At 42.1% G+C, this 13,008-nt stretch overlaps 1 protein-coding gene across 1 annotated transcript; it reads right to left on the reverse strand.

Annotated features, from left to right (window-relative positions):
* Positions 1-6,609: 6,609 nt before the first annotated feature.
* Positions 6,610-10,344, reverse strand: LOC134480028 (disks large homolog 5-like). Its single transcript, XM_063266317.1, has 4 exons — positions 10,152-10,344; positions 8,951-9,119; positions 7,585-7,734; positions 6,610-6,949 (listed from the first exon to the last, which is right to left on the reverse strand). The coding sequence occupies exons 1-4, from the start codon at positions 10,276-10,278 to the stop codon at positions 6,679-6,681; spliced, it is 717 nt and encodes a 238-aa protein (XP_063122387.1). The 5' UTR covers positions 10,279-10,344; the 3' UTR covers positions 6,610-6,678.
* Positions 10,345-13,008: the final 2,664 nt, after the last annotated feature.

The following is a 13,008-nucleotide window of genomic DNA, read 5'->3' on the forward strand; positions in this document are numbered from 1 at the left end:
GAGATGGATTCTTTTGCTTTGTGTGGTGACCTCCTTGATCCCAATTCTTCCATTTATTATCCCGCTGGATAATGAGACATGGTCAGGAATGATGACCTCTTACCATAAACTATATGAAAATAGGGAGGTAAATTTGTGTGTCAAGTATCAGTAGCCTCCTGGATAGGTTTCCTTCCTGGTTGGCCATATACAACAGTTTCAAAAGCCCATGATTTATGTTCCCTGGGATTCCTACGATGATGCAATCAGACATGACAGAGAAAGACCAGAATACACATGAGGGAACTTGATTTATATAATAGAGAACATTTGAAAGTTGGGTTACAAAATATCTGATCACACTGTGATCTCCAAGAATGTATTATTTAATGAAAAACTATTTTGTGGTATAGCATCGCCAGGGCACAGACATTTATGCAAGAGCTGTTTCCTGTAAACATCGAGTTTATTACTGTATGGCTCACCTACCACACACCTTTTTTGCAAAGGTAAAGAGTGCACTTAGGTCCAGAGCATTCAAGGCAGGACTTGAAAGGAAATGAAGGTAGCTAAGGCAATGGAAAGTCTTAGAGTTGAAGGATTTTTAGGAAAGTGTTCAGAGGGAACAAGAATTCCCTTCTTCTGGGAGGTCAGTGAATTAGGAAGGACCCTTGGGAGTTTTGTTGACAACAGCATCTGAGTCCGGGAACTTCATTGGTAAAATTAATGTCTGGATTTTGTGTTGTAAAACAACACATTGGCTCTGCAGCGTTTGGCAAGGTCCATGGACAGAGAGATCACACCAGCTGGGAACAATCTGACAAGAAATCAGGTTTCCTTTAGTCACCTGAGAGGTCCTCAAGGAGAGAGGAATGGATGGGTAGCACTTTAATAGAAGGCTTTATGATCTCAATAGTGCTACTCTAGATGTCTTCAGTATAGATGCAGAAAAAGAAAAACTAAATGACTTCAAAGGAATTAGCTCAATTCTGGTCATGATTATTTCATATTGACAGTTTATACTTGATTCGTCTTTTTAAATTTAAACAAGAGCATAGGGTGTAAATTCGAGGTAGCATTACAGTCACAGTACGATTATACCATCTTTAAGGTGCCCAGCATCTAACCCCACGTGGCTGGAGATTCTACTTTTAAATGCATCACCAGAGAAAATTTCCAATTAACCATGCCAGGGAAGCCCTGATCAGTGTGTATGCTCTGTCCATCTCCACAACAACCCAATTCAGCAGAAACGCCTCCTTTTTACAGGTGAAGAAATCACAGTTCAGAGCAAATGATCATCAGGTCCCTCAGTCTCACTGGCTGTCACTTACACCCACATCCTTCTCTGTGAAGGGAAGCATTGGGCCTGATGTGGGCTGTGCAAGCTGACTCTCCTGAGATGATCAATGCTCTTCTTGAACCTGGGAGAACTGAAGACAAGATGAGCACACAGACTCCTGGGATAGATTGTGCCTCCTGGTGCTAGGGTGGGACACAGTATCCCTTGCCATGTGCCTCTCCTCATCTGAGGAGTCTGCTCCCATGTGTCAGCTTCTATGGCAGTGGGTCTCAACACTCCTAGTGCTGCAACTCTTTAATACAGCTCTTCATGCTGTGGTGACCCCAACCATAAAATTGTTTCATTGCTACTTCATAATAAATATTGCTGTTCTTATAAGTCATAATATGCAAGGTATCTGTTATCAAGGTATCTGATATGCAATCTGTGTGAGAGGTTGTGCCTCACAGGTTGATAAACATTGCTTTATACAATTTATTTTTAAAAGAAAGGCCTTCATATAAGGAGGACCTGAGGCAGTCCTAAGTGCAGAGACACCATGAAGTAGTGACAAGTTTTAGCAGTCCCAAGGCTGCTTGCATTATCAACAGCAGAGCTTTCTGGCTAAAGGCACAATGTGAAATCACGGTCCCCATTACTTTTCTAACTTCAATTTTCTCCGTTACGTCTGTCTGCTTGGACATGTTTGTCCAGGAAGCTAGTCTCTGTAGTCTCTGATAAAGGCAGAATGCTAAAGGCAGGAATGGTTTCCCTCTTTCGGCCCACAGTCACTTTTATAGAAGTAAGTTCAAATCCCCCGTGGGTAACTGTCTGTTTCTCACATAGTGGATGAGAATTGAAATATCATCTGTTTGAGTTGACAAAAACCAACTCCCACTTCAGATTTAGAGCTGAACAACAATTACTTCCAGGAGAATGAAGAAGCCTGCCAGGCCTGGATACTCAGATCCCCTCCCTGCCGGGATAATCCCACCCACAGTAGACTTCAGCTTCACCTAGCAGGTGTTACAGAAAAGTCTGTCCTTAAGATTCTGTAATCCACAATATGCACAAACCCTTTAGTTGTTAGGTGGCAGATTTGGGGAGTTTCTCCATGTTATAATAATTCTGCCCTCTTCTCTCCCCTTGGATGCACTCTGTTCTCTCTTGTCTGTTGGTCCTAGAAGGACCTGGGTCAACTCATGGGCTTCTAGGGGAGGAACTTTTGTTGTAGGAGTGAACATGGATCAAGAATACAACCCCATTCTGACTGGGCAACTAAGCTCCAGAAAATTTCCCCAGGCAAAGACTTGGGTCATGTGGGAGCCTACACTGTTTAACAGGGAGATCTGGTTGCTTTCTCCAGGAAGAAGCACTTGGAGTTGAGTATCACTTCTCAACCTTCTGTTTTAAGTCACTTCTCAGAAGAGATACTTTGTTCTAACTCCTCCATGGGACCTACCCTTCAGTGTGGCTGGAGGATCCTATGGTGTTAGAGCTCTGAGCTGGGAGTAGGAGCACTCAGACTGACTTGGAGAAGCCTATTTTCAAGTTTATCTAGATGTGAGGAACAGGTGCTTTTAAAGAAGCATGTGAAAGTTTTTCTTGCAGGAAAGCCCACTCTGCTGGCAAAGTCAGGCAGGACAGGGAAAAGGGAGTTCATTTGCTGCCATCACAACCTACCAGACTCTCTGTGGGGTGAAGTATTCCCTCACCTTGGTAACAAGAGCATGTAATAAATGAAGTTTTGCCACTCTCTGTAGTGGAGCTGATGTCAAAGTCTCACTGAGAATCATGCATAGCCTGGATTTAGGCTGTATTAATGTAGGCAACAATTTCAGTGTTATCTGCAAGGTACCATGGGAGAGTAGTAAACCAAGTCTGCATGCACCTCGACAGTTTTCACTGTAATCTTCTAATTCATTTTGTAAAATTTTATAGTTAGTTCATGGAAGAACAGGCTCAAACATAGACATAAACAATCAAAGACACCCACATACACACACAAACACACACACACACACACGCCCATACTTTACTGACATGGTGCATATTTTTTGCAAACCACAAATATGGTGAGCATTAATGAAAATACACTAATTATTAAATCAATGGAAGAAGCTGTGGTGAAGCTGGGGCTTAGAGTTACTTAAAAGGTCCTATGAAGGCTCTTCTTTTGATGGAGGCTAAACTTCAAATGCAATTTGGGTTCCCTATTTTCTTTTTGCATAGCACATAGGACTAGGGTGGAAACCAGGGTTTTCAGCATGTTTGGAAAGTACTGTAACATTGAATTAAATCCTTAGGCTGGAACACTATTAATGTTACACAAAATTACAGGGCAAGCTGGATGAAGACACCTAGCTGACAGTGTGGACATCTTAAGATTTGTACTGGACAGTGACAGACTTTTCTGAAGACTGGAAATGTTTACAAAGTCAGAGAGAATGGAAGGCCCCTCAGACTACAATTTACTCTAAGAACAGTTTATTCAAGTAAGGGATAACTTGAACTATTGTCTCCTGTCACAGATGTCAGTAGAAATTATGCAAGGTATTGTATGCCAGTGGTAGCATTAGCAAGACAAAGCACACCTTGTCTTGAAGGCTAATAAATTAGGAATATGTATAGCAAGACCCTAGCTCTTCCAGGTCCTTTCATAGTAACTGAGAAGCTCAAATACACTGGCAATGTGAAAGTGTGGTGGATATCTAGTTACCACTAGCTTCTGTTTTGATACAGACGACACTTTCTGTGGCATGGTCAGCTTATAATGAATGACTAGAGGACCTATGCTTGAGAATAAACAAACAATACATTGCTTCTCTAGATGCTGAGCTCTTAAAAGCCTTGGTGTCACAGCAACTGTTTGTGGACATTCTGGATCATTCCTTCTGAACTTTAACTTTCTGAGTAACTCAGACTCTGAGTAAGTCAGTTCAATTCCATAAATTGGAAATCAGTCACCTGGAAAAAAATACTTTTACAACAGGAACCCAGATTTGCCACAGAAAAAGGGCAGCTTGAACTGGCCCACCTAGGTTCTGGGTTTGCACAGGCTTGCTATCCAAAAGAAACATGTGCTCACAGCTGTAGGCTGCATTCACTATGGTTGCTCTTGAGGTTCCTCCCTAAACGGCTTAGATTAAGATAATTTTCTTAATATTTATCAAAAGAATTCATTATGTGCAGCAGGCCTACAAGAAGATGGTTTCCATTCTGTATTTTATAAATGTGCATAGTAGATATGGTCATCACTGATACTAGGTGATGTATCTGCTCTAATATGGAAACTAAGTGATGCTGGAGGAACATCCTGAATCCTCAATGAGCAGTGGGGCCACCTGAGCCCTGTATGTATGCCTGGTAGACTAACACATTGAGCCTGCACAGCCCAGTAAGAATACACATTTCCTGAGATCTCTCTGTTTAATTTGAGGTACCCTGTCCACCTAAGGGAGCACATGCCCTGGAAAGACAAAAGCCACCTGCAGGATCTGTAGTGATGCTTCACAGGTTAGAACCTGCAGGATCTGTGGTGATGACTCACAGGTTAGAACCTGCAGGATCTGTGGTGATGACTCACAGGTTAGAACCTCTGCTGCTCTCTCAGAAGAAGCATGTGGTTCCCAACAATCATCTACAACAGGGAATGTGATTCTTTCTTTTGGACTATGAGGGAAATTCACCCAGGACAGGCCACAGACATACAGTAGAGAAAAAGACCCATTGACATAAATGATCATTCTACGCCTAATCCACAACAATAAAAACACAGCATATGTATGGTCTAGGACAATAGCATTTATCAAAACCTATTTCCCAACATGACTTTGGAGGTCATTTTCTGTGGGGGTATATTGACAGTGTATTGCAAGAAAGACTGAAGCATATGGTTCTCCATTAGGATTACTTCCATATACCTTTGGAAATGTCAATTTGTCTACAGCTCTACAAATATGAGTGTATATTAATCAAAATGTGCTACACAGGATCAATAATGAACGTGTGTTGTAGACTGTTTTATTAAGATTAGCAGAAAACATGACCGCATGGATAAAGTATGGCAGTGATCACATCATAAAATGTACATCCAAGAAAAGAACACATTATCCACACAAAACACACTTTCACTCTAGGTAACCATTGGTGGCTTTGAATTTACTATTTAGCCCAGGAACTCTGGACCATGCAGAATCCATCTTTAGCTGTCAGTTCTAAGAGCACAAGAGGGGACAGGACACTTGAATAAGCAAGATGGTCTCAAGAGTCAAGAGTTAAAAATCAAGTTTTATTCATAAGGAATACAATTCAAAACAAAAAATGATTAAAATGAATATTAATATAAATATCTAAAAGTATTTTCAGATGTGAAAAATATTAACAAGAACATATAACTATGAAATAACAAAACAAAAACTTCATTTAAGATCATAACAAAAATATTTCTAAACAGCATATTCTTAGTGAACATTTAGAAGCACAGTTATATTGCTGTTTCTCCTCTAGCAGGCAAAATGGCAATGCAGTCCCCAAGTGGTCTCTCAAATGGTGTTATCCTAAACAGGAAGAGAATAAGATATCAATCAGTCAGGCTGGCTTAGCGAAAGATAAATTTAGTGTTTCTTAGCAAAAAATAAACTATGAGGGAGAGTATTCATCCAAAAAATGTTGGTATTATCCAGGATGGAGGTCCACAGGGGAATCCTGAGAAAGCAACCTACTCTTCAGGAGTCTCTCTTCCTGCTGTGTGTTGCATTCCAGCTCTTTTGCAATTTCTGAGACCAGGGAGAGGAAGGCAGTTATTCAGAAACTGATGTGTTGGGGACTTGCATGCCAGCTGTCAGGTTGTTGCCTTCTACCCATTCAGCTCTATTTTAGGTCACCATTGATGTGTTAACTGATAACATTGCTGGTGTGTCTGTGGGCAGGCCAAAATCTACAGCAACCCTGACAGTAATGTGGGCTGCCCATCTGGGCCTCAGACTTTAACCAGTGCAAACCAAGAACAGGGCAATGGGAAGAGACCTCACTGGGTTGCAGGATGAAAGGAGAAGTCAACCTGTCACCAAGATTAAAACCCTTGACAAAGAATAATTTGTCCTTTGCACTCGGTTCTTATCCCTGAAAGGTGCTTCCCAACTTGGAGGTCACATGACCACAGAATATCATTTATCACAGGAACAAAACTTGTTCAAAGCGCTACATAGCATCCATTCTATCACAGGGACATGCAGTAATATGATAGGTTATTCATCTGTCACCATTTCCAGACTGCAGCTTCAAAAAGAGCACCAAAGCATAGTTGTTAATAAGTCAGTTCCTGAAAAGTGGTTGTCTTCCCAGAATACTAGTGCACAGACAGAGGAATGAACATTCCATTGCATGAGGTGGTTGTATTGTTGGAGTGTACATTATTAAGGTGGTAGGGAAAGTAAACATGTATCAAATTGGCAAATGGAATCAGATATTTTTAGGCTGACACAGCTGCTTGTCCCTACCAGATGTTGCTTGGTCTGGAGGTTGCTGGTTTTCTCCTGTTCGTCTTTATCTTTCTTGTTCAAATCAAACAAAAATTTCTGTAGCAGCGGTGCAGAATCAAGCTGTTCTGCTTTGCTCTCCTTTCTGAATGAGAACAACTTCTTCTGCATACATATCTTGTCCATATGGATCCGGATGGGCAGGTTCCTGGAAACACACACTGCATAGTTAGATCCTGCACCCTCTTCCTCCCATTCCTACTCCCAAGTCACACAAACTCGCTCTGGACCCAGATACCAGTGAAAACTTCATAGAATACATCTTGATACACACAAGGTTGCTGCACAAACATCAAACAGCCAATTCAGGGAAGACTAAATTGTTTCTGTGACACAAGTACCAAAAAGCGTTCATTTCTCTCCAAAACAACAGGGGATATACATCTATCCATGGAAGCAAAAGGCATGGGGACAACATTAATAAATAGTGGGCAAATACCCTCAAAGGAGGTCAGTAGAATTAAGGGAAGGTCATGTTATCCATGTGATCCACACACTGAGTTTTGTTAAACCTGGTGTGACCGCAGAGGCCCAGTTCAGCCTATTAGCCATTTGGTGAGCTGAATAAGTACTGGTCTACCTAGAGCCTTCTGAAGATGCCTAGACACTCTCGGTATGAGTAACAGTCTCCTGTGGACCTAAAAACTGAGTCCAAAAGGCCCAGGACACAGTGATGTTTAAAGAGCACAAGACATGGAGCCAGAGCTGCTAGACCTCCAATCAGAACAAAGGATGGCACCTGTGGGCAAAGCACAGTTAATGGCCTCTCTGACCAGTGCTCACCGATAGAAGTTAATTTCCTTCTGGAGCTCCTGAAATTTCTCACAATGCTCGATGTTCCTCATCTCTAAGTTGTGCAGTAATGACATGACCTCCCTCTCCTTTATCTTCAATTTTTCATAAAATGGATTTGACCTGATGTAGCGGCTGGCCCTAGGAGAGTAAAACCCAATGAACATCTGCGTTTAGGAATATATGAACTCAGGCTGGGTCTTCTAGTACCCCAGCCCTGGGAGGACAATTTCTGACTTCTACATATTGGGAGCTTCTTTAGCTTCAGAAACTTGTCATTCTGGGCCCAGGACCCCATAAGCTTGGCATCGAGATAAAGGGTTCCCAGGTTCCCTTTCTTCACTCAGAAGGGCTGGATCTGCAGTCAAGCTAGTTATGCTAACAAGGGCCTAGGCCACAGCTCTCCCACTTCCAAGACCTAGAAAAGTGTGATTTCATTTTTCCTGTTTTGACAACAGGAATTCTACATCCTGAATAATTAATATTGTAGAGACACACAATTCACACAATTATGGAGTTGAGACCATAAATTGCCACAAAAGTATAATCTGCCCAAATGGCACAAATATACAGACAAATGTGACCACATTGTCAAAGAAGTGTGCAGTTGAAAGAGGGGCTCCAAAAACAAAGCACTCACATCACCATGAAATTGTTATACATGAATATACTCAGGAAAGAATATAGACCCCTAGATTCCAAGTGTGGGGGGAAATATAAACATATAAAAATTGCGCATATGCATGTAGGTGTGTACACACAGAGACACAGAAACTGGGACACACACACACAGGAAAAGAAAAGTAAACAGTAAGAGAATGAAAAAGGGAGCGAAATATGCAAACGGAGAACACAATCAGAATCAGAAAAAATGCATGCCACATTATTGGCTCAGAGGTAAACAAAAAAGAAGGAAAAGCCCTGTGTCTCTGGCCGTCTAGTCAAACATTGAGATAAACAATTTGGGATCTGTCACCTCAGGCTACTGCAACAAGAGTCCTCACTCAGTCACCTTCCTAGCACACACCCAAACACACAGCAGCTAGAACCTTGCAAAGCTACCACCTGTCAAGGGCTTTCCAAATGCACACTGGGAACTCATGTTCCAGTAACGTTATCTCTGAATCCTCACTAAGGCCACAAGTTCAGATTTTCAGCTGGAGGCAGCAGATGAGACCATTTCCCATCTCACTCCTGACCAAGGGTCAGGTTCTGAATCTCCTCTATATCAGAAATGAGGTTTAGGACAAGTATTTTGGGAGGCACAGCTTTCTAGACCCCTACAGCTTAATAGAATAAGATGTAGGTGACACTGCAGATCCATGAATGACACAAGGCAGTTTGGAGCAATGCATACCTGTTGTTCCTGTATCTCTCTGTCACGTAAGTCAGGAGATCTCTTAGCTCATTTCTCTCCTCAGTAGCTGACTGCAGCTGTCTAATCAGTCTCTGCTCTTCTGTGTTGTCCGTGTTGGTCTCCTTGTTGATTACCACAGGGCCAGGGGATGATGTCAGTCTCCCATCCTCTGTTGGTAGAAGAACACAAGTGAACATTTTTGGGGAAACTGATGAGTGTGCTTAGACCATGGCAAGCCCCAAACAGGAGGAGAACATGTGTACAACACAGTGTCACCACAAAGAGTTTGTTGTTGCCTAAGAGACCTCCTCAGTGGAAGTCAACTCTCCCAGCCCTCTATAGAGACCAAGAGATGTCAGATGCCGGGTGTTCCCTATGCCTGCTGACCCATGCTTCATGTACCACAGAGATGGCTTCTCCGGGATTGTTATCGAGTTAACAGGGTACAACTTTCTTTCAGGACCCTCACCGCTGTACTTTCAGAAGTCAGATGATAAATTCAACCTCCAAAAGATTTGAGTGATTTGAGATACTAAGATGTCCTGCACTGATACTCTAGGCCACAACATTTGGATTTAAAAAGCATTGCGGGGGATGTCATGGTCAACGGACTTATCAATTCCCCTAACTGAAACACCAAATGCCGCAGAAGTGCCAATTGGTTACCGGCTGAATCTTGGTCTACCTGCTACAAATAGTTTTAGTACTGTAAAAAAAATGTTTGTAACATAAACTCTAATTTATAATGCTAAGGATGTCCCATCTCTGCCAATTAGAAAAAGTCAGAGGAGTTCTAAGAACATAAGGCCAGAAGCATAATTCTCTCCCTGATACTAAAGACAGAGATCTACTTTATTTAAAGAAGCAATGAGAGTATAGTAGATTGATGCCCTGTCTAAATTCAATAGAGTTGGACACTCAGTGTCTCCTGATCGTGTTATTATATCAATGTAACGTATCATATGCACGTTAAAAGTGAAGGCCAGAAGTTCACAGAATAATAGCATTGGCCTTACCATATCCTTCCTTTGGGGATGGGCAAACTAATGTTCTGAAATCCTTGACTTTTAGGAATTGTGATCTTCATGGAAATTCAATTCCTTTGCAGATACTCCAGTTGTTCTGGCCTATTGCTAGACAGGTCAGACTAAGCCTATTCTCCCTCTGACAGAAAGCTCAGCATACAATTCACAGAACTTACTCAGCATTCCCCAGGCCAGCTTTCTTTGTCCATCATTTATTTTTGATGAAAGGCGAGATTCCCTCACTCCAGTCTGTCCAAAATCGGCGTTCACTCTCCCAAAATTCTTGCGAAGCCGGGAAAACATGTCTTCCTGTGTATCTGCCAGGCAGGGACTGAGAAAAAGTAGGGCACTGGTGGTTACTACAACGCTGGTGACATCACAGAGGATGCCAAGAACTCTCTAGGACACAATAGAATGTCCAAGAAGGGACCGCTGATGTCATGGTGAACAGACATTGCCTCCCTGCTAATAATCTCCCTGTACAGTGCATAAGCTGAGGTGCCCTTTCCTAGAGACCTTCCCAGGGCATAGTCACTGAGCAACTCCTGCTTGCAAGACCAAATTTTCGTCAAGGCTTGATTATAAAAACCTGAGTAATTCCTATGCATTTTAATGAATTTTTCCCTCTAAATCCTGCCCAAAAATATCTCAAGTCAAATTATCCTTACTCATCAACATCAGCCATTAAAAATTCCTGAGAAATAATACCAGTTTGAATAAGCAGTCAGAAGGTTCTCCTGTCTCCTTATGTACACGTGCTTGAAATCACATCAAGAAATAGCCTGTAGGTTAGGTTGCGACATGGGTGTGTGTTATGGGAACACTCATGAAGCCTTGTCCTTAGCTTAGCATTCGACAGTTGCCACAAAATCCCTTAGGAGAAAGAGTTGAAATCATTATGTTGTTAGGAACAGTGTGGAGTCAAATTGCCAAAGGAAAGTGAAATGTAGGACCTAGCAATGGAGGCACCCTCATGCTGATTGGGGGTTCTCCTCTTTTTACTAATGTCACCAAAGGAGCATTGCTCACAGGCCTCTGTAAGCTCTACCATGAGATTCTGACTGACAGTTTGTGTCTTAGGCCTTTCACAGGGCATGCACTATCTTCTTTAAATTTAACCCCATTCTTCTAGTTTTGAGACCCAACCGGTGATTATCTCTTAACCCCTATGCCCTGTTTTGGTCCATATCACTTCCCTACCATGTCTATTCTGAAGCTCCAGCTTCAGCTTTCCTCACCCTATGTTCCTGTGTAAGCCTGGAGTTCTGCCCACATACTTTCTGCAGCATATCTTGGCCTTCAGATCTTTATTCTGTGCAATCGGCAGTTAGACAACACCTAAGAGATCTCTCAGCTTGTGTTGAGCTGGTGAGAAGGACAAACATCTACAAAATAGCAAACTTGATGATGGACCATAGAAATGACAAGACAGTAATTCTGCCAGCACTTAGCTCTATGCCAGTAAAGAACTAACAATTGAAAGTTGACACACCTTAGTACAAAGAAAGCTCACCTCATCATTTCCCCTTTCACACCAAAAAAATAACTTTATCTTTAACACTGATCAGCTAGATAAAATTAGAAAATTTATAGGATGCATCAGATAAGAATGACTGTCTCAACATTTAGTCCATTTGTATTTGGCAAAATTGGAGAAGGACTTCATGAACTAAATTATATTAGTGTAAAATTTTGTACCTGAATCATTTTCTCTCACTTTTTAAGCTTTTTTATTCTCTATTTATCATAGCTTGCACTTATTAGCGATAACAACTCCTGAAATGAAAAACAATTTTGTTAATTTTAAATAATTTAAGGGTTTATGTGCTTCATCTTTATAATTTTACACCTCTTTTGTGGACATATTGCCATTTTTTTCTTTTTTCAACTTCCACAAATAGATTATTTTTTCTCTGATATGGAGAAGGATGCAAGGGTGGACTTCAGATATGAGGTGATGGTGGATATCAACGGAGTTGAGCTGCATGATGCGAAATTCACAGAGAGCAAACAAGGAGTTTAAAAAAACTAAAATGAGCACAGTGGGGATGAAGAAATGAATGCTTAGCATGGAGAGGTTTGGTAGTAGACTCTGCATTTGTGGCGTGGGCTGAGTTTGGGTGGGGTTCTGGAGTAGTCAGAATGTTGTCTGTTCTGGTCCTTCCAGGGAAACTCCTCCCTCTTCTCTCATCCCTCCTCTGCCTCCACCACCACCTCCAACTGCCATAACTGCCTCCTACTACAGCAGCAGCTTCTGGGCATCTGCCTTTCTGCTCAAGCAGAAGTGTTCGGGGGTGATACAAGCTTTGAAAAGTCCAGGGGAGCAGTCAGGCCATGCACACTCTGTTGTCAAACCCGTAGGGGCTCAGGATTTATGGTGCCAGAGCGGTTGTGGCCGGCATTTTGATGCTGCAGTGGGTTGTCTGTCGAGCCCCTCATTCTGGACCTCCCATGTCCCCCCTGGTCCTGTCAGGTTCTTAGTTGTCACATTCCTGTGTGATGGTGAACTCGTTTTCTTTTCTGAGTCTCATGACAAGAAAAGGGTAAGAGAAACTAATCATCTCCATCTGAGACCTGAGATGGAGAAATGTTGCCTGAAGAAACAGGAAATTCAGAGAAAATAGCTTCCAATTCTAAAGAAATGACAGAAATTGTTGGCTACTGTGACAGACAGTCAGCAAATTTTTCCATGTCATTGTGTCATCCACCCTCAGTTGAACGGGTCAGGGGCTCTGACAACAATCCTTTGAACTAGGTCACTTGAAGGACTATCCTCTTTTTTTCTCCTAAGCCTGGGACAATAGACTTCCCCATCATCCACTTCTCCACAGTCTGGACAACTTTCTGGCAGCAGTGGAGGTAAGTGGGTGGTATTTCACCCCATGGCCACTTTGCCACATTTGAAGGTAACTCCAGTAAGGTTCTTTAGTTCCAATCATCTTCTTCAGACAGACTGGGGACACTGCCAGGAGTTGAGGTCTCTCCCACTGTGAAAAGCCTTTAACTATTTGGACATCAGAAATGGCAGATTCT

The sequence above is a fragment of the Rattus norvegicus genome, chromosome 8 (genome assembly GCF_036323735.1).
Source record: "Rattus norvegicus strain BN/NHsdMcwi chromosome 8, GRCr8, whole genome shotgun sequence".
Classification (NCBI taxonomy): Eukaryota; Metazoa; Chordata; class Mammalia; order Rodentia; family Muridae; genus Rattus; species Rattus norvegicus.

Excerpts from the sequence above, each read along its gene's own strand:
- LOC134480028 (XM_063266317.1), bottom strand. The coding sequence starts at position 10,278 with ATGTTTTCCCGGCTTCGCAAGAATTTTGGGAGAGTGAACGCCGATTTT. Across the intron at positions 7,735-8,950 it reads GAGAGATACAGGAACAACAG|GGCCAGCCGCTACATCAGGT; the intron begins GTATGCATTGCT and ends TTACTCTCCTAG. Across the intron at positions 6,950-7,584 it reads AAGGAAATTAACTTCTATCG|GAACCTGCCCATCCGGATCC; the intron begins GTGAGCACTGGT and ends GTGTGTTTCCAG.